This window comes from Hippichthys cyanospilos, chromosome 1 (genome assembly GCF_059441005.1).
Source record: "Hippichthys cyanospilos isolate Australia breed blue-spotted pipefish chromosome 1, RoL_Hcya_1.0, whole genome shotgun sequence".
NCBI classification, from domain to species: domain Eukaryota; kingdom Metazoa; phylum Chordata; class Actinopteri; order Syngnathiformes; family Syngnathidae; genus Hippichthys; species Hippichthys cyanospilos.
This window is the reverse complement of record NC_142369.1, coordinates 21,686,321-21,708,032: the sequence shown is the minus strand read 5'-3', so window position 1 is coordinate 21,708,032 and position 21,712 is coordinate 21,686,321. Positions and strand designations below refer to the sequence as shown.

General features: G+C 41.8%; 1 protein-coding gene across 2 annotated transcripts in view; it reads right to left on the bottom strand.

Annotated features, from left to right (window-relative positions):
• The window catches only part of ptch1 (patched 1), a 56,847-nt gene that overhangs the window by 17,897 nt on the left and 17,238 nt on the right, over positions 1–21,712 (bottom strand). For both annotated transcript variants that reach the window (XR_015866310.1, XM_088420724.1), the window contains exons 3-16: positions 19,401–19,590; positions 19,187–19,256; positions 18,744–18,835; positions 16,375–16,573; positions 16,148–16,269; positions 14,659–14,806; positions 13,229–13,360; positions 12,994–13,149; positions 12,431–12,529; positions 11,004–11,129; positions 6,809–6,927; positions 5,373–5,976; positions 3,857–4,166; positions 2,835–2,977 (exon numbers count right to left, since the gene is read on the bottom strand). Coding sequence is in view for 1 of the 2 variants with exons in the window: in XM_088420724.1 (XP_088276850.1) it covers positions 2,835–2,977; positions 3,857–4,166; positions 5,373–5,976; positions 6,809–6,927; positions 11,004–11,129; positions 12,431–12,529; positions 12,994–13,149; positions 13,229–13,360; positions 14,659–14,806; positions 16,148–16,269; positions 16,375–16,573; positions 18,744–18,835; positions 19,187–19,256; positions 19,401–19,590 (2,510 nt within the window). In the remaining variant the exon portion in view is untranslated. The remainder of the gene's footprint in view (positions 1–2,834; positions 2,978–3,856; positions 4,167–5,372; positions 5,977–6,808; positions 6,928–11,003; positions 11,130–12,430; positions 12,530–12,993; positions 13,150–13,228; positions 13,361–14,658; positions 14,807–16,147; positions 16,270–16,374; positions 16,574–18,743; positions 18,836–19,186; positions 19,257–19,400; positions 19,591–21,712) is intronic.

Below are 21,712 nucleotides of genomic sequence, written 5' to 3'. Positions count from 1 at the left end.
GCTGAACAGCAGGAAACGAAACAACTTTCTTTAAAGTGTCCAGAGTAAGACATTGGTGCAGGAAGTTATGGCAGAGGGATGTAGTATACCGCAAAACATGCACGAGGAAAACCATGCTCCCATTTTACGCATCAGAATATACTTATATATATATATATATATATATATATATATATATATATATATATATATGTATATACATATATATATATGCATACACATACATATATGTATATACATATATATATATGCATACACATACATATATGTATATACATATATATATATGCATACACATACATATATATATATATATATATACATACATATATATATATATATATATATATATATATATACATATATATATATATATATATATATATATATATATATACTTACATATATATATACTTATATACTTTATATATATATATATATATATATATATATATATATATATATATATATATATATACTTATATATATATATACTTTATATATATACATACATATATATATATATATACATACATATATATACATATACAGTCGGCCCCCGGCTTACGAACACCCTGATTTACGAACAATTCGCCTTACGAGCGTGGATCACGGAGATTTTTGTCCCCCACTTACGAACAAACTTTTCGCCTTACGAGCAATCCGACATGCCAGCCATTGAGTATGTAAAAATGTTCTCGCTTATCTGCGTCATTAAATTCAGCAGATGTATCACTTAAATCACCAGTAGGTACTTGTGGCAGCAACGTGAACGCTATTGCTCTTAGAACGTCACACTGACTGTCTCACTCACGGTGTCTAAATATATTACCATTTAAGTGTAGTGTTTGTACAGCTAAAGGGAAAAACAGCTGACATGAAATTAAATGTGCCGATTGCAGGACAAAGAATTGTCATTGGTTTAAATGTGTGTTTTTTTTTTAATTAATTGTCAATACATTCCAACCGTTTAAAAAAAAAGTGCGAATAATTATCAGTCAGTCACGGAGATGCGAATATGCTATTGGTCGATTAAGGTCACCCGGTCTTACTCACGGAGATCCTATTGGCCGGCGTCACACGTCAATCACAGAAATGCCGATATGCTATTGGCCGAACGCCTTTATCTAGCTTGATGGCACAGGATGGAAGGAAGGAGAGAAAATGAGTGAAAAACGGAATGTTGTGAAGACTTTGCAAACTTTATCTGTTAGACATAGCTTCTAAAATTACTAGCAGCGGTAAAGGAAGAAATAAGAGGATGATTTTTTAGTATCTCCGTGATTTGCACCCTGACTGAAAGAGTTAGTGTAACACTGTAAGACCAATAGCATATCTATCAGCATGTTGACTTTGAGCGTTGGTCTCTGCCCCCCTCTGCTTACACCCAGCTCGAGTCTCGTCGTTTCAAAAGGTAAAAGCCATCTATCCATTGTATTTGTTATATAATGCAAGTGTACAGCAGATTATGTCACTCAATTTTAATATATGTATACAGTGTGACGTTTTTTACCTAAGGCTTCTGCACGCGTTGCACGCATTCACGAATTAACATGGGTTTGGATTGCCCGCTATACGAGCAATACGAGCGTACGAGCGTAGCCGCTGAACGGATTAAGTTATATATATATATATATATATATATATATATATATATATATATATATATATATATATATATATATATATATATATATATATATATATATACACACACACACACACACACAAGGAACAGAGGTTCAAGTCACCAATATGGCATTAGCACCTCCTTTTCTTACCTATTGTCAGACGTTTACATCTGTGTGCTGCCCCCCCCAAAAATTATGTTAATCCCACTCTGTGTTGCTTTCCGGATCTCCTACTGAGAATTTAGCTGGTGTCGTTTCCTCTCTAGTTCTGCCTTGTATAGAAGCTTATTTGAGTGGAGGTATTAACTCAGCAGCATCTCAGATGTTATCCCCAATGATGTTGCTGCGTTGCGCCTAGAATGGCTGCTATTGAGCTTGAGTATCAAGAAGATACCGCATGCTTTTCAGGAACAAACAAGGTGTTGTCAATCTGACTCATGTGAGTGCAGCTTTGCTCATCTTTTGGCTTTGACAATAAGAGCAGGTGGGTGACACCCATCGAGGGTGCAAGTGTTCTGCATCATAATTTCTCCGCATGATAGCATTTCAGACAGTATTAGACTGGCTGGAATTTAAAAGTAGCACTGAATCATCACCCTAGCTAGCTGATTAAGTGAAGTGTGAATGATGCTGGTGATACGGTTATTACGGTATATACATTTGGCCAACACATGGTGGTGCTCACTTTGAAATGAAATTTCACCAAACAGTGAAGGATATTTACCTGGTTGCTTAATTTCTCAATTGCAGGCACGTCAATTGCATACAAGGCTTTTCTATAACATGTTCCTTTTAAAAGAGGCAGTTTGCAACTTCGAACTGGAAAATACACATTAGCGTATTTGCTTCTGTTAGATCTGGCCCCTGTGACGGGGCACTGGAATCTCAGAAAAAAAGTTAAGGTGACCGGCTACATGCTACAGGGAGACATCCCACTGTCAGAACCTCTAACACGCATTCATCCATCACAGGCTAACGCACGGCAAGAGTTAATAGGTTTTTCAGAAGGCGGGCCGAGGATCCCGGCGAGAGCTTTAAATTCCTCAGCTCGGTAAAGTCATCACATAGCGCGAGAGGATGAGGAAAGACAGACAAGGAGAGGGGAAAGGGGGGACGAGTTTGCAAGTTGGGCGTCGTTCCTCTTGGCCCAATCAAATGGCTGCTCCACAGGCAGATGCATCTCATATGACAGCTGACGCTTACCAGGTTGAAGTTGATGGGCTTGTCTCTGCGTCCCGTTTGCACCAGAAGCTTGTAGGCCAAAACGCCGTCGTCAGAGCCGTTTTTGTAGCTGTTCAGAGTGATGCGGCCGGCCTCCCAGTCCTTGTCGAACGCCTGCTGCAGACCTGTGCGATCACACACGCACACACGCACACATGCACAACTCAACACCAGCAACTCAAACTGTAACCCTTGACTAACAAGATTGGCTGATTTAATATGATAACTGGCCCTGAACCACCTTGGAAAAAGCTGGAAATGTTATGTTTTTTTATTCATAGAGACCATTAGGGGGAAATATGAAGAACATGTGTCCCCTTCTCTTCATCCATATGTGCCTGCGCCGCACTCTCCCGACACTCACACTGAGGGCCGACTGCGGGAGATGTTGTTTTGGGTCTCGTTCCTCGGGCCTGTCTGGCTCCAATTTGTCCCACTATTGCACACAGCAATATCACACACACAAGCTCTCTCTGTGTGGTTTACACACACACACACGCTCGCACACACTATATACGTAGGATGTCTACTTGCCATAGTCAGCGAGTGCATGTCCCTGTTATATGCATCTTAACGTGATTGCTTTTATTAGGCTGTCGCAAACAATGTCACGAGACAACATATTGCCAGAGTAAACCTCACTAGACCTCAGCTCAGTGAGACGGAGCGTTAACTGTGACTTGCACAATAAATGGCCGCAAATTAACCTTACTTGTGGGGGTGTTAAGTGACGACGAAGCAATAATAGACCTACGTGATACACATTCCTATTTGTGGTCAAGGTTTGAGTCATCTGTTGGTCTTCCAGTAGCTTACAGCAGTTTTGTTGTGGTTAAGAAGCGACACTTATCATAGACAAACTTTAGACTGGCTTGTTGTATTTGTGAACATCAACTTCCCATTATGGTTCAAACAATTAATGTTTGGTTAATTACTTAAAATCTGGTGTGACTGTGATTGAACTCTTATTGTTCCGATCTCATTTCATATAACAACAACATTACCTTGCAGCCAGTCCCTGAAGTAGTGAAGCCACATGGGGGGCAGCTGCCCATTGTCCTCCTTCAGCACGTAGCGGACGGTGTGGAACGTGTGGTGCAGCTGGTGCAGCAGAGGCTGTTTGTGAGCGTAGTCGGCCCGTTGCGTCACCACATACATGTTGTAGAAGGAGAAGAACTTGAACTGGGCGCCGATGAAGTCATACTCGCTGGTCTCCCGCGGCACGATGTCAGTCAGCTCCAGGCCATCGCGCACCTGGGTGGTGCCGTAGAGGCTGACCCCCAGCAAGCAGAGAAAGAGCACGATCACCACCAGCTGCAAGAAGGACAGAGGAACCGCAACGCCCAGATCATTTCAGGCTTGGTCTTATTAGACATGGTTGAGTGTTTATCGAAATCGTAGATTGTATTGAGACAATAATGTATCATAGCTGTTTTCTCAATTTCAACCACTATATTGGTGGATGATATAATGACAGTTACGTGCTTTTCGAAAGCCCCCCAAATCATTTGATATTCAGTGGAGCACAGACCTAGACCAAAGCTGACAAAAACCTAATTGTGTCTCTCTCTCTTGCCAACCCTTCATGGATAGCAAGCTTTCCCGTTCGCAGATGGACCCGATTTATGTGTAATACCAACAAAGGCACAAACCTTTCTTTTATCTTACTGCAATTCTAGTGCTTAGCATGTCTGCCTCATCGTCCAATGCCATTGAGTTTGACTTTGGGCTTCCCGTACTTTTCTTGTTTGGGGTTTGCAGGCATGGTGATGGTAGGGTAATTGTAGACTGTAAATTGTGCAAGGTTTTTAAAAGCGAGTGAGAATGTCTGCTTGTCTATGCGTGCCCTGTAAATGTCTGGCGACCTGTATACCACACTTTGCTTATCCAAAATAAAGTGGGATATTCTCCAGCTCACCTGCAACCCAAATGAGAGCGATGTAAAACGGATGGATATGCCCACTAACTAACAAAAGTTAATCAAATCTTAACACCTTTTTGTACTTTGAGGAAGTAAAGAGGAATCTGGTGGGAAAACGCCTTTTTTGCAAAGCGCTTGCATCCTCAGCAACATTCACTTGTGGTTTCATCTCCTTCTAAAGGGGTTTATATTATCTTGTATACAAAGCCTCTGATCATCTGAGCATGTGTTGCCAGATTTGGCTAATAATCGTGGATCAAAGCGCGCAGATGGAACAAAGTGGAATATTCCTTTTAGCCGTTTGGCAGCAAGGAGAGGATTGCGCATGAAATAATTTGCTCAAGTGGAGAAATATTTGACAGCACGATGAAAAGACAAAGAAAAGATTCTGTAATGATGTCAAGTACAGGCCACCAGATGATTTGAGTTGTGCGAGTGTTTTGAGAGGGCCGGCCACCCACTAGACTGAGGTCAGACTGTGTGTGATTCAGATAGGACATGACTCCAGATTTCCTCCAGCTCTGTCATGAGCTCTGGTGACTAACGCTCCTAGCTCAAACTCCCACTCACTCGCACAGAAGCCACTCTGCTCCGCTCACCTTGGTGGTAGACTGTAACAGAAACGGAGCATAGTGCTTCTCAGCGAAGGAAGCCAGCGTCCAGCGCGTGCAAGGAGGCTCCATGCACCTCACGCCAAGCGGGGCCTCCCCGAACTGGGAGAGCAAATCCCGTGTGGAGTTGTTATTCTCCGGGCTCTGGCTGCTTCCTGAAGCAGAATCCGGCTGAGGGACAGCGCCTGCAGCAGCAGCTGGAGCTTCAGAGTGATGATATCGAGCTGTCCGGTGACTCCGCCTCCCGCTGTTGTTATTGTTACTGTTGCGATGGTCGCTCCGAGCGGCGTTCCGGCCGGGAGGCGGGTTGATGGGTTGCACGGAGATCTGAGACCGGGGCTCGGCCGTGGTGTAGAAAGCTTGCGTGCGGGGGTCGTACTCGGTCCGGAGCTGCACGGTGGACTGCATGGTGATCTGGGTCTGCTGGGCAAAGCTGTGGCTGCTGTAGGAGGGCGGCGGGCTGTAGCTGGGCGGCGGCGTGTGGTACGAGGGGAGTGCCGTGCGGTAGGATGGCAGAGGGCTGTAGCGGCTCCCGTCTGATCCATCCAGGTACGCCTGAGGCTCCATCTGGATCACACGGTTGGCACATGGGCTGCAAAGACAGAGGTGTTAGAACACACGGGCATGTTCTATTTTTTTGCACGTTGCTGTTAGTTGTAAAGTGCACAGACATGGAATTGGGGCATCAAGTAGGGAGCATATCTAGCAATTTTTAAACTAAATAGTATGACAAGTCCCTTTTTCTACAACTTGTAAAGTGCCCATGTTCCCATGTGTTGTTAGTATCAATGGTAATGATGTGAAATTAGATGACAGTGACCCACATATTTATCACATGGTGGGGGACCCTAAGAGGCTCTTTACATTATAGTTATCGTCTATAAAATCAGGCATTTTGTTCTGATGCTGCAGTATAAATGGCACCTACACTGAATGGGGGATTAGGGTTGAGCCCCAGCTTTTGCAGGCAGAAAAAGTAAATGAGGCAACATGACAACATTAACAGCAATCTCAAGTGTTGTTTATGGGAAGAAGTGATTTAAATTACAAACAAATTGGAGCAACCTCATAGGATGTCTTGTGTTCCGCTGTGTTATTATCTCTTTGATACAGCTCACATTTGATCATGCAGGTGTACCTCACGCTGTGTTTTTCAGAAAACCAGCCGAGCCAACTACAATTTAACTTGGTGTGTATGTCCTGTGCACATCTACGAGAGTACTGTGCCAAAAAGCATGCCCAGACTGGCAGAAGACTGGCGAAGCTTTCACAACAAACATGCCGAGGTAGACAAACAAAACAGAAAGTGTGACATCAGACAGATTCAGACAACTTGAGAAGTCATTAGGATAAAAAGGCTGTGTGTGTCAGACATACTCTCTGTCAGATCACTGACCGAATCATGTTTGTGTGTAAATTCATACCTGTAGAAGCAGCAGAAAATATCAAAGCGTCTGTCTTCTCGTCGGTACAGGTCCATACTGAGGATAGCAGGGAAGATGAGCAGCACCATGGCAAAGTTAAACACCACCACCACTGCAGCCTGCGGGAAACGAGCGAAATTCAACATTCACCTACATGAAGACACATTTGAGTCAGCCTGTATTTTTTTTTTTTTAAAGTGATTATTAGGACTGGCAACTGTGTCAGCCTGTCAACCTCAAAGTCAGCAGTCATTTACGCCCATTAAACTGCCTTTGAAAAATAATCTGACTGCTAGCTAGTGGCAAATTTATCCCAGGCATCAGGCTCCTTACAATAAAATGTGAATGTAATTATGTCACTTTTTTAGCACCAATGCGATTTCAGAATCAGCAGTCGAGACTCACTTTGGGAGAAACAGTTTGTGCAGTAGAACCTAAAGAGAGAAATCTATCGTTTTTTTGACACGCTCCCGGAGATGAACTTCAAAAGAAAAGCATAACATGTTTGCTGGCCTAACTACGATTAGTGGTGTGTTTTACTGTATTGCAGAGCATTAATAAAGCAGCGCATTCTCCTGGGGGGGGACAGCCCAAAGAAAATAGATCTTGTGCTGCGTAAGGACGAGAAATCCTATGGCGTTCTAATCTTGCCGTATGACTAATCCTTAGTATTAGTTTTCAAATCTTCTTAATCGTTTAATAACACAGTATATACAAGTTACCATAGTCCACTCATCCATTTTCGTAACCGCTTGTCCTCACAAGGGTCAAGGTCTAGCTGGTGCCTATCATAGCTGTCTTTGGGCAGTAGGCAGGGGACCCCCTAAATTTGTTACCAGCCAAGCCAACCGGGGACCTCAGAACTGTGGGGCGGACGTACTAATCACTCGCCGACTGTGCCACCCTCTCTACTATAATAAATACTGATATCAATATATTTCAATTGTATTTTTCTATGCCTTCCTCTTTAGATCAATGATTAACAGTTGGCAAAGCATTACATCACAAAGAATGATTATAAATGACAGCTATAAATTCCAACCACAATAAGACCAATAATCAATTCATGTTATTTTGACTACAACTACAAATTTTGCAAATAATCTCGAAAATAAAACACCCCCCCAAAGAAGTAATTTATTCAGGTAAATTATTTGTTAATATTACAATCATAAAATGTTATTAAAAATATGATTACACGAAATAATCCACGTTTGCCCACATGAAGAGAGTCTGTAGAACAGATTAAATAACTCATTCAAAATAGCACAAATGCAGTACAGCATTTTAAGACTCAAGAAGCCTGTGTCACAGGGAACAAATGACCATTCAACACTCCTTTCAAGGCTGAAACACTTGAATATGCACAGAATCGTATGAAGTATGCGTGTAATACAAGTAGGTGCAGTGCTGTGGTTGCGCTTGTGAAGGTGGTGTACGGAGTGCATGAGGATAATGATGATGATGACGGGGAGGAGTTGAATTTGGTTGGGGCGCAGCCCGGTGCGTAATCTGGGACTTGCGCGACTGCCAAACCTCTTACACACAAACACATGCCAATAGTCACACACAGTCCTGTGTGTGTGTGCATGAGTGTGTCAGACCACCCAAGGAATCATGAAGCCTGAGGCGAGGAGCAGACAACGCTTACACACCAAAATATGTGCGTACACACACTTATTTGTTGGTTGGCGAAACGCTGCAAACTGCTTCTCGACACACGCTCGCACACAAACATCCGCCCCCTCCCCCTCATTCCTCAGCTCACTATGCAATCAGGACGAATGTGAGACAACAAGAGACAGCGTGCAAAAACAATTTATTCTCAATTGGCCCACTAATGTCCAGACTGATCCCCGATGACTCCAAACACACACACGCACGCACACGCATACACACACACTTGTGTTGACCGCTCACTGACCTCAGAGTGAGAAGATTTACCATCACATCTGTCTTCCACACATGAACGTGTGTGTTCCTCTGTGCGTCTTTGCGCTGTTATCTGAACACAATTCCCTGCCCTTTAGTGACATGGAGAGGGAAGCTAATGAAGACAACAAGCAGGAAGTGCTTCTTGCTGACAGAGATACCCTGGGCAAAAATATTGGGACGTGCGGAACACGGAGTAGCCCTATTGGGAGGCTCTCTTTTTCCCCTCTAGAAGTTAGAGGGAATCTGTGGATAATTCTGTACAGACATCCAGAAGAACAGCAGTGACGCAAACACTTTTTGGAGGGGACGTGCCTCAAATTCTCAATAATTCTGTGCACATATGCTCCTAACCAATTTCCCAGTAGTAAGTCATTAATTTGGGGTGGTCTTTTTTTCACAGAACGGTGAAAAATAGAAACACTTCTCAGCATGTGAAAGTTGGTCACAGTAATTTCATGTGAAAATGAAAATAGCGCCTGTGGAATATATTACTGAAAGGGCCATAGCTTAGGCACCACACAGCAGGGTAAGATGACGTTAGCATGTGTGTTTCATGATTATCATTGCCTGTAACCCAAAGTTTGTTTATGCTGTAAAAGTGTCCAAAATTGAGGACCGTTGCTCCACTGACATAGGCATGCGCTCCGCAACACTGGATTAGCACTCAAGAGGAAATGTACGGGACATAAGAATGGATGCAATGTGCATTTAGGAGAGGCATGTGCTGGTAAGTTTACAATGAAGCAGTTGGTCTCAGAGCCACGGGGTAAATAGATCATGTTTGACAGAGTGGCTGTAAAGCCATCCATCCTCACATGCTAATACCAACTCTGGTGAAATGTGGCCTCCGTTATAGAAGCAATCCACAGAGAGATCAGTATTTTCTATGCTACAAGAACAAAGACTGCAATACTATCTGTTTTAACTTCAAATAAATTAATACCAACAGCCACTGCATTCTTACCATTACCTAACCCGGATTCCTTGATTTTCTGGAGGTTGTTGCCTCTGGCGGTTAAAAAGAGAGCAAACATTCCCCCCGTTGGCAAACTGAAAATTAACCTTCTGCCGCATATCAGCTTATTAATATTTAAATTGATGCTGTCGCCTCCAAAGTTCAACAAAGTCTCAAGGTTTAATCAGTGGTGGTGGTAATCATGGAAATGATTGGTTGGTCATTTGGACTCAATACTGGGCTCTTAATCCAAGGACGCGGCTGGTCCACGTTCCTTTTCAAAGATCTTTCGGATCTTTGATATGACTATGATGCAACCTGACTCGTGTTGCAAAGCTTCTGTCCCACGATACAAACCAATGAGCAACTTGTGATATAAAACATAACTGTTAATTTGTGTTTGGACCAGCAAATCAATAGAAATATACGAGAGGTTGTCGGTTTGTTACGGCTCCAACGGCATTTCAAGGCTATAAATGGTGCGCAAAATGACAGTTTGCAAAGTAGCATAAGGATATGCTAAACACATAACCAAAGTATGTACTGAAATTATGGCTTTACTTTTGCGTTAGTATAAGTTAGCGACAGAGGTTACGTTTCCACTAAAGGATTGGAACATTGAAAACGAAGACACCCTGTAAATTATTATCAGATCAGACATTTCTGGTAAACCTCTAGCACTAATTAATTTGCATAACATCACATTTATTTATTTGATCTCATCCCTATATTATAAGAGCAAGGTGACAGATGACCCGTTTTGTCCCACTCTGTAATTTGTGACAGATGTAAGAGAAGTAAATGCCTGGATGATGCCTACCCCTATCTTAATACACACACACACACACACACACACACACACACACGCACACACGAACGCACACAGATTCAGTTACATGGACCTCATGCACTATTCTGGCTAGATACCAGACCAACCATGTGGGAAGGTTGATTTCAACTTTAAAAACACGCTTCCCTGAACAAGCACACACTTGCTCTGAAACACACACAGTGAAGAGAAACCGCCAAAGATGATCCAAAAATGTAACAACCAACCAAAATGTTATGGCATACGCTTCAAAAGTCAAACAAAACGCGGATCTCAATGTTTTGGATATATTGCATCTTAATGTTACCAAAAGCGCTGCCTCTCAAGATAACTTTTACAACTTTTTTTCCTTTTACAAAAAAAGATATTGTTAAGGTATTGTAAAAAGGTATTGCTTGAAGCAAACTACAGGTAATTCTGCTTATTCCTAATATTGGGAGGAGGGGGTTATATTTAGAAATGAGAAACATACGTACCTGTAAAGAGAATGCCCGTAGCGCCGGGATGGGAATGAGGGCAGCCATGAAGAAGGCAGTGACATTGCTGATGGAAGTGAGCGCCACGCTCGCTCCAGTCCGCTTCAGACACTCGCCAGTGCGGTCCTGAGCCAGACGAGACAAAGACATCAGTTATATTTGGCTTATTGATGCAACTATTGCCACGGGCAAACACTCGAGACGGAGGTGAAATATCATCGCACTGATGTTGACTGACAGTGATTGCAGCCATCTCAAGTGCTATTAGGTTATACAAGAACGGTCGAACATAACATGATGCTGTCTCTCAAAGCGGATGTGTGAAAATGATGATTGCTAAGCAGCTTTGAACATTTTTGCTCTTATTTTACTCCCTCTTAAAATGTACACAGATAAGCATAAGGAGGGTTTGGCGGCAACTGTGTGAATCTTTGAAGACCTGCGGGACCACACAGGGAGTGTCTGCATGCAGGCATGTTTGTGCATGTGTGCGTGCGTGTGTGTGACTGAGAGAAAGACAGGCAAGATCAGGCTCAGCTCTGTTTAGTTTTCATCTCCTCAAAGGAGGCTGGAAGTTGAGGGATAGCAGGAGACAACAATAACAAGCAAATGCATGCCTGTTTTCCTCCACAGGAGATTAAATTATCTCACAAAAACACACGCGTCCACACACTTTGTGGTAGAATCCATGAAAATGTCTCGAGGTTAAACAAGTCAATCAGCTGCCACTGCCATGCAAACAGTAAACTTGATAATACACTAGTTTGCTTTCGTGAAACGTGAATATAGTTTTGCTAAATTAGCATGAATTTGTTTATCACGCTAATGCAATCACGCTAGCAACACTTGAGGCCAATGAGCAATGCTATTTCATAAAGAGTGGGTGAAAAGCTCAAGTACAAATCAACAAAATGCGTATGTGGTGAAAATAATTGACTCTTCTAAAGTTAAGCTAATGTCAAAAGGATTGCAACAAGATAGGCTAATAAAGCCAAGTAGTGGAAAACACAGCTTATGGCTTGTTACTTTATCACTTTGACTCAAAAAAAGAAGAGTTCATTAAGTGTTCCCTTTGACATTGCTTCTGATACTACCACTAATTCATTTGTCTAATGGGGCTAGAAAAGCCATAAAAATGATGACTCAGGGTTCTAACAGAAGATCACTTCTTGATGTCACTTCTTCATCTTTGCCCTTTACACAGAACCCAGCAAAATGGGAAAATGTTAATATTGTGTGCACTTTCATACAGAGAAAAACTATCCTGACAGTTATTTACAGAGCAGAACATCCTCAACAACCTTAATGGTTTTGATATTCTGTAATGGGGAGAATGCCATGTATACGATTCTTGTTTTCGATTTTAACAGGCAGCGCAAACTATTTAGATTGAACAAGAGTGAAAAAGTCAGTTATTTTCAACTCACCTCAAATGGAATCCTCTTGTTCTGTCCCGTTTCACTGAAGGCATGAGCGAGGAGGAAGACGTCATCCACGCCAACGCCCAGAGCCAGAAATGGTAGCACCTGCACCGCAAAAACTATTTATGAGAAAAAATAGTCCTTTTCGGTTGTTATTAGCTATGCAATACCTGGTCTATCAATTGCAGGAGTGGACTTTGATTTTCATCTGGTCCACTGACAAGTTACACTTTCAATATTAGTTGAATTAATATAGCACATTCTCACTGAAATTGGTTAATAATAATGTTTCTTCTCAATTATTTCATTATTTATCATTCGATTTTTGTAAATAATGAAACAACATTTAAGAGTAAAACACTTTATTTGCATATTAAAACACTGGGTTATTAAAATGTTTAAAATCATTAATTATAAAAATATATATTTTTTTATGTTTGAATGAACCACATATTAACTACTACGGCATATTTTAATATTTTCTTTCAGCTCTTAAATGACTGGCCCTCACTTTTAAAGATAAAATGAGCATAATAATTTGCACACTTGATCCACAGGGGTCGCGTTACCTGTGTGGTGGCAGCATTGAAGGTGATGCCCAGTAGCGAGCAGAGGCCGAGGCCCGCCGCCACTGACAATGTCACAAGCAGCACGCCCGCCAGCCCAACGGCCCCCTGAGATTTGGCACAGTCCCACCGCAGCATTGTCAGACACGCGTAGGCCAGCTGGGGACAGATGATGAAGATGACACATGAGGGAATACAATACTCTTGTTAGGATATGAGCGAATGGTGTAGCCTCTACCATAAGCAAGTAGCCGCTGGCCACGCGGATGACGCTTATGTCGGAGAAGGACTTGAGAATGTCTTCCAGGGTGGTGGTGGTGAAAGACAAGACCTTTTGGGATGAATTGGCTGCCACGCTCTGCAACACAGCCTGAAATAAAATGAAAGAAAACAACATCAATGAAATGAAAATCAGGAATTAGTGGTTTACTCGCCAACAAAGAAAACACGCTGGCTATACAATACATTGCAACTGACACAGGAAAAAACTCAAAATTAGCCTTAGGTTTATTGAAGATTCTAAAATTTGAGTCTTCGTTAACCTAGTGTGCATGTTTTTAATACGTGGGATGAAAATGGTGAAAATGTGTGTCCCACCATGCTACTCTTGAACAATTAGTTTTCTCTTATTATTTAAGCAAATAAAGACTGCTGATGAACACATTCCATTCCAATTGTATCTTACAAAATGGGGCTCCTATCAAATAGACGCCTTACGTCAAATGAAGCCTGGTACTTTCTACAGTTACGTAAATAAACTCCACAGGCCACTAATTGAGGTGTGTCGAAAAAATCCAGACAGAAAGTTGCTCACAAAAACAAGCAAATCAGAGAAAGACTCACATAACAGAAAACCTAAACTCCTTGGGGGAGGTAATCAGGGCTGTGTGTATTCATTATAGAACTTGTTTTTGTAAGACAGAACCATGATCTACCTTCTCCTCGTCTTCCTATCTGTGTGCAGACAGATGTCTTCAACATTGACCTGCAGTTAGTGCTCAGCGGGGAGCACGGCTGGCTGACACACATTCTCTCACATGCACGCACGCACACACACACACTTGCACCCACGTGCGCTAATTTCACAGGCACGCCCAATGGCGCACATTTGAACGCGCACGCAACACAGCATGAGCTTGTATTACAACCATTTATATATATATATATATATATATATATATATATATATATATATATATATATATATATATATATATATATATATATACACACACACACACACACACATACACAGTATATCATATCATATCATATCATATACACATACACACATAAAGCCATTGAACAAACGATCTTTTTCTGTGGCGGCATCCCGGGGCCCCCAAGATGAATGGTGTGCACACACCGAGGTCACTGTGTGTCAAACAGGGGTTTGGTGTGGGGTGGGGGGGCAAGATGATGTCACACGCGAGCCACCAATGGGCCGCATCTGGGAAAATGATTGTTCCTAATGTATTCCAGACATGTCCAGTTTTCTACTAAATTATACTTTCTACCTTCTACTACTCTCTAGCAGATATCATCAGGCAGCCAGGCAACCATTAGGGGCTCTTTGCAAGCGTGATCACATGTTAACATGCTAACGATTTACAATATAATTGTTGAGGATATACAAAAGATTTCTATTGCCTTGTCTCGCTTGCGTACCTCGGAATATCTCCTCTGCCAGGCCTCTAGTATGGCCGCGGCCTTTTCCTCATTCCAGTTGATGTGGGAAACCTCCTCGTAGCCCCTGAAGTGCTCAAACATCTGCTTGGGAGTCATCAGCTGGAACATGGTCTGTAAAGCCTGAGCGCTGGAGGGAGAAGAAACACTCATATTTATGGAAGAGTAACAAAAGGAGCGTTTCTTTTTTTTTTTTGGAAGGAGGGGAAAAACAAAACTAGAAACAAAAACGATATGGACAAAAGCACTGGACACCATTCATTTCAATTTTAACACATTACTTATTACGAACACGAAATAATACATCTGATTTATCTCATGAAGTTGTTCAACAATTATTTTTGTTAAAATGAATTCCAAATAAAATATAGCACAGCTAACTATGTCTGTGGCATTTTTTTGAAAGGGATACTAAACTGGACACAATTAAATGCTGAGCTAATCTTGAACGCCGGTGTTATAATAAACCTATTTAACAATTTTGAGCAGTAAGTTATATTTTGTCCCTAATTAATGAATACATTATTTTTCATGTACAATTACCACCTGTAAAAACACATTTTCCACTAGCTGTCGACTGATCTGTTTACTGGGTTTGGTCATACGCGGTTTGAAGGCTAAGCTGTGACTGGTTGCTACCTGCGCCTTGAGCACATGCAATGTCATTTTCAGCCAACAGCAAAGGGAACATATTTTTATTAGTAATAATTGTACATGAAAAAAAAGTTACCAAATTCAAAATATTCCAAAAATTAACTTGCTGAAAATTGCTAAATTCTGTTAGTATCACTTGAAGGTGCAAAGTGTGTTTAAGAATAAATTGTGTAAAATCTATAATTATTTATTGGTATTTTTTTATGGATCTGCAGTGAAAATTCATTAAGAGCTGTGCTCAAACCTTTTTGTTCCTTAAGTGTAGCGATGCAGCAACACGCTTCGTCACTCTTGACCCATAAAAGAAAAGTGATCCCTACAATGTTTATGTGAGATTTGTAGTCTAGTACATAACTTTAAGGCACTACGTTTTATGCGTGCTCATTGGCTATTCTTTCACAATCTTAGTCCCCAGAAGACGTTTGTGTATATAGAGCAGGCGTCCTCTATATGACCTGAAAGATTTGTCTCACTGCTTGCTTTGGAATTAAATTTGTGTAGCTAAAAATGTGGAATATTTGGATGAGCTGGCTCGGCCATAGATCATTGGAGTACATGTACAGTATGTACATATATACAGGATGAGTGTGTGTGAGTGTGGTGTCCATGCATAGTAGTCTGTGCTGAAAGGAAGCAGCTGGGACTGGAAGACTTCACTGGAATCTGCTAATGACTGCAAGATTTACAGTGTACGCATATGCACACGCACACACACACACACACACACAATTTCAGAATACATAAAAAAAAGAGAGAGAACAGAAAACACACACTTCTTCCAGAATAAGCAGGGCACAAATATTGTTGGATATGTTACCTGAGTAGGGGTCCGCTGCCATTCTTTGTGGTGCCGCCTACAATCAGCTCTTCTTGCCAGTGCATGTATTTCCTGGACAGGCCGTGACAGCCGCCGCTCAGGGTCCATGCCACATCTAACGGCTTTTGGCATGATAAAACCAAAACAGGATGAGAAAATAAACTGTCAACAGCTAGACTCAAAATTCCAGCATTGAGCCAAAAAATATATACAGAGGTAGGCGCTACCTTGGTGGAGTTCTTGTTGGGGGCAGTGAGGGGGCAGTCGGGGTCAGAGGGGTTTAAGCAGGGTCGGTCCATATAGCCGTGGCCGACATCTGCCTTTTCCAACATGTCCTCAAAGCTGTCCACAGGAAAGTGTGCACGCCGCAGGTCCTCCAGAAAGTCCTTGGGGTCGAAATTGGTCCACTGCAAAGGGTCTTTACCACTGTGTGAAAGTATAGCGATGGAGATAAGCGTAAAAGCATTCTTCGTCACCTAAATACCATTTATTTTGCTTTACTCTAGTCTTCAATCAAGGTAGTTTCTACTTAGCCCCCTGAAATCCAACCTATTCAATCGTGTCCACTGTTGTGAACATTTGTGTCTCAGCAAATAAATAAAGTTAATTGCATTCTACACAAACACATAAGGCATCATAGGAAAGGCCAAGACATCCTCTATTAAGCACACTGTGACTAGGACATCAGATGTCCAATACAGTGGACACAAATGAAATGGCCGGGTCTCAGGAGGATATAGGACACGTTTGTAATGGTCCAAAACTGTAAGCGAAAAAAGAAAATCAGGGAGCGTTGTAATCATTCCTTTAAATCAGCTGGGATTGGCTCCATTTTTCCCTCAACCCATATGGGGAAATGTGCCATGTAAGTAGATTTGATAGAAGTAGAACAACAGTGATCATGTTGGTCAGAAAAACAGTATACAGTAATTTGTGTATTTGTTTTGCTCAATCTCATCTTCCCTGCAGAAATAAACCAAGAATGCAACGCCATGAGCCAATGTAAGTGGAAGCAACATGACTTTTGGGGGGCAGCTCATTATACATACAGTTGCTGCATTGTGGGTGGTAAAAGTGCTTGTGAGAAGGAGGTTTGACAGATATTTCATCAGTCATGTCTTCAACAGGCCAAAAAAAAAAGGCAGTTGTTGCATGAGGCTGATGGACCTGTTCAGGTAAAGGAATACTACCAAGTTCTCTTTTATTTAAACCCTCGCAAGTTGACAGTAAATAGGAAATCCCAGTGCCACGGTTGGATTCCTGGTCCAATCGCTCCTTGTCCCTTTTAAGCTCGCCATGCCTCACACATTCCAGCCTAAATCTCTCTTTCTCTCTGTCATTCAGAGCACATTGTATGTGCTTAACCAGGCTTGGGTTATTATTCCCAGCCTCCCAACCAGAACATGGAAAAACTTCATTTACCGCTTTGCACCAAAAGGACAAATTGAAGTATTGCGTGCATGGATCAATTGGCTCAGTTTGATAAGGAGTTGCCTTTGACACACATACACAGAAGCACACATGTGCATGCAAACACACTTATGTATGCTGCGGAAAAGTATTACTGTAGCAGCAGGCCATTAGCAACAGAAAGGCCAGACAATGATGTGAGGCCCAGGGCTGAAGAGAAGCGATCGCCAGCGATACGCATGCCAGCAACCACTACAATAGAGCCTTCAGAGAAGACGAATTCAGGACACACACACACACACACACACATGCACACATGCAAACACATGCTTGTGGAGTCTAATGGTTGAGTTAAGTGTGCCTGGGAAGCACACATAAAAGATAGAAAAACAAGATTCAGAGATCCACATCTCTTCCTCGCTGTCTTGTAAACAGACTCACCGTTATAGTGCTGCCATAACAACAATTCTAAGAAGGCGTTTATCCCGGCTGATTCAGACCTTAAGGTAGACTGCATTTCAAATTGATTGCCAATTACGGAGCAAAAGTGAAGGGGGCATTTATTATGAAGTAGGGAAATGAGAGCTGCATGATAGGCAACTCTGTAAACCTCCAATGCCTCATTGTAACTGGTTTTGCATATCAATAAATGTGGTGGCAATTAACGCTACATCCTGGGGCATTTGATTAAAAATCATCTCTATGGAGTAAGCTAGTGGTTCAAAAAAGCGGCAGTTGCTCACAACTGTCCAATAGCCTGGGTATTTGCTGCATGAGTTCCAGAACAGAGGACCTCATGCTTATCTGTTTGAGATTTTCACACAGAGTCCAGCAGAGGAAGAATAGGACGAATGGTACAACCTTTAACACATCACAGAATCATGTCATCACATTAATAATATATAATTTTATTTTCTAATCTTTAAGATACCGTATATAGTACACATCCAGATTTGGGTTTAGAAGTGTGTCCTTCAAGTGGGTAAATATGGTGGTTGTTTGAGAATTTCACAACCATGTCCAGGCATAATGGAATCACACACATTGTAATCAAAACTATATACACAATACCAAAGAATAAAAGTGTCTTGCTAGCTGGAAACAAAATCAGTTTGACCAGTTTAGAAGAGTAGCAAATTGTCTAAAGATTGCAGTGAGCACCCAAAGGAAGGTTGAGAATACTTACGGTAAATAGACCATCCCAGAATGGAGCTTGGCACCTTCCCAGAAACAGTCCAGAGGTGTGATGATGAGACAGGGATGAAGTTTTTCTATGATCTGACCACACACACAAATATACACATGTTATAGTCAGCCGAAATTAACACCAGGAATTTTGCCATGATGAGGCACTTAATCTTTATTTATCATTTATAATGTGAAATAAACAGCTAGGTGACACATCAAACAAATCCTGAGAATTATTATCATTTGCTTTGGTGTAATGTAATGTATTTCAAAAGATTGTGAATTCATATCTACTAAATGGAATCCTCAGGTAAAGTGGAGAACCAGAGCTCAATTGGATTTTTTTGACAGCGTTTTGATTTTGGCACAATACCTCCTCGTCTGCTTGGTGGCATACATGTTACTAACATACAAAAAAAGAAAATACATTTTCCAACTCACCTGATCCATGTAATGTGCTTCTGTGACTAGTTCTCCTGATTTATAGCATAAATGTTCCAATTTCCATTGTCTGCGCAAAAAAAGGAGAAACAAAATGTAGCCATCACAAGAAAAATCTAATTTCAAGATGATACCGTATCTTTAAAATGTTGCTATTCCGCTGAAAGTAGACCTTTTTAAACGGGTTAGAATGGTGACACAAATGGTCATTTACCGGTTATAAAGGTAAACATGAACTCTGCTGGCCCGCAAGGCTGACTCCAGGTGCTGTAGCAAGGCATCCACCGTCAGCACACTGGCTCCCTCCTGGCGTGGGGTCTGGATCATGAGCTGAGGGTTGAACATGGCTTCCTCACCGATCTTCTGTCGCGTGTACTTGAGCTCCTGGTTCACACGCCCGCCCACTGCCAGGAGAAGCGGCCGTTAAAAAGTATTACAGTATATGGAAAACTTCAGCTTTCAGATTGCTCTCTTTTTTTAAAGAGTTGGAGTTTTAAAACGTTTGATGTCGCACACGCTGGGATAGATGTGCTTTTTTTCGAGCACCGATAAGATTTAGTATCAGTTATAAAAGAAGCACTAAAGGAAAAGTAGAAAACAGCATGCTTGTCTGTGGGGAGTTTGCTTTCAAAGTCTTAGTTTTTTTCCCAAACTTTGATAGTATTATGAAAGGGTATTTAGCCTTCAGAAGAACTACTCCAAATGTGGACAATGCAGATAAGCTAAATCGTAATATGGCATAAACAAAATTGAATGACATGGGCTCAAAATGTCTTTCTGCAAATAGACTAACCACATGTGCTGCAAGTTTAGAAACATTTAAAGCAGGTGACATGCAGACAATTCTATTAAATGTGAACAATTTCTTCCCCTTCCATCACTCTCAATTGTAAAAAAAAAACGTCACTTTCGGCTATCTCTGAAACTTTATCCCGCCCTGTTATTGGAGTAATTTCTCCTTCCTATCTGTTAAGACGATGGTTGGGGCAGACAATTGCTATTATTAACTGAAAACTGTTCAATTTCTTGTAGAGTAAGTGGTCCACATCTATTTGGTCTAATATTGGATTGTGATGTCAAATGGAATTATGGGCAACTAGAAAGGAACCTGCAGCTCCTAGATGAAGAATGATTAATAACAAGAACTTGTAAGCGCAATCTCAATATCAGATAATAGTTATGCTAGCTTCTCTTTCTTTTCCACTTTTTCTTTGTATTTGCGGAATTCTGAGAGTGCCTGTGGCCCCATATTGCCATTTGGTTTGCGATGGGAGGCTCGTGAATGCCCTTGCAGATATAGGTCATGTCGAGTTTATCTCGCAATAATACACACACGAAAATTGTTCACGCGTGGTCTCTCACTTAAATAAACAAACAAATAAATACATAAAATAAAATCAATTGAGAACCCTGCTTGTTGTTAACCCACAGTATGATGCTTATTATATCTTGACATACGACACACACCACCAACATGGCAACAAACACTTTTCATGCAGCTTATGCTTTATCACTCTTTAGATTAGACCTTACAAAGTGGCCAGTGAGTGTAAAGTGTCGTGCATGTGCAAAAGTCACAGAATGTTAACGCGATGTCTGTGTGAGTGGAGAAGTGATCTTTTGTTGTTGTGCAGAGCAAAGTCACATTCATATAAGTCGGGCCTCAACCCTATAACACTTCACAATCTTGAACTATATCACTTTGTGTGTAGTCAGCCAATGAGCAAATCTATATTTGACGCTGCCACTCAAACAGGCTATGCCCGACAACTTGGACTGAATGCGTGTGTGATAGAGAGGGTGGCTCTCGTCCAGCTTCTGCTCCCGGTATCATGGTGGGACTAAGCCCTGTGCGTGCGCCCTCGGCTCTCAGCTCGCCCCGGCTACAAAAGCCGCCTTTCAGTTCCTTCCGCTGGCCGCCTCCAGCCCGGCACGGCCAAGCTGCTGCTCTGGCAAAGCCTCTCGCACAAACACACACACGGGTAAGACAAACCCATGCCAGTGCACTCGTGAAAATATGTCTGCAGTCTCATTTCTGGAGGAACACCAATCCATATGGAGAGAACTATGTTAGCGTGCATAACAATGCTAGAGATGAACCATCTTGATCATGTATTAATCAGTGAAGAATTACACAAAATGCTCAACAGGAAAAAAAAGGTTCTCTAGGGGAGGTAACAACAAAGGCATTGAACCCCTGATTGAAGACACACAAAATTAGAAGTACATTTTTTTCACTAAAGAGTGACACCATAAACACCCTCACGAGAATGATATGCAGCGCTGACAGCAAGTCCAAGCCGCTTCGGTAAACAACAAATATCTTCAGAATGGGAGACATAGGACATGCATGCTTAGCTTTATGAAAGGGGGGCAATTTGTGGGGCACTTTGTGGATTCCAAAGGTTACACAGAGCCTGCGTTGTTCCTGCATTTTGTCTCGCCTCCCAGCAAGAGGGCGATTAGCTATTCCTTTTTGATTTGCTTGTTTGTTAGCCATAAGTTGAGCTACATTCATGTGCTCTT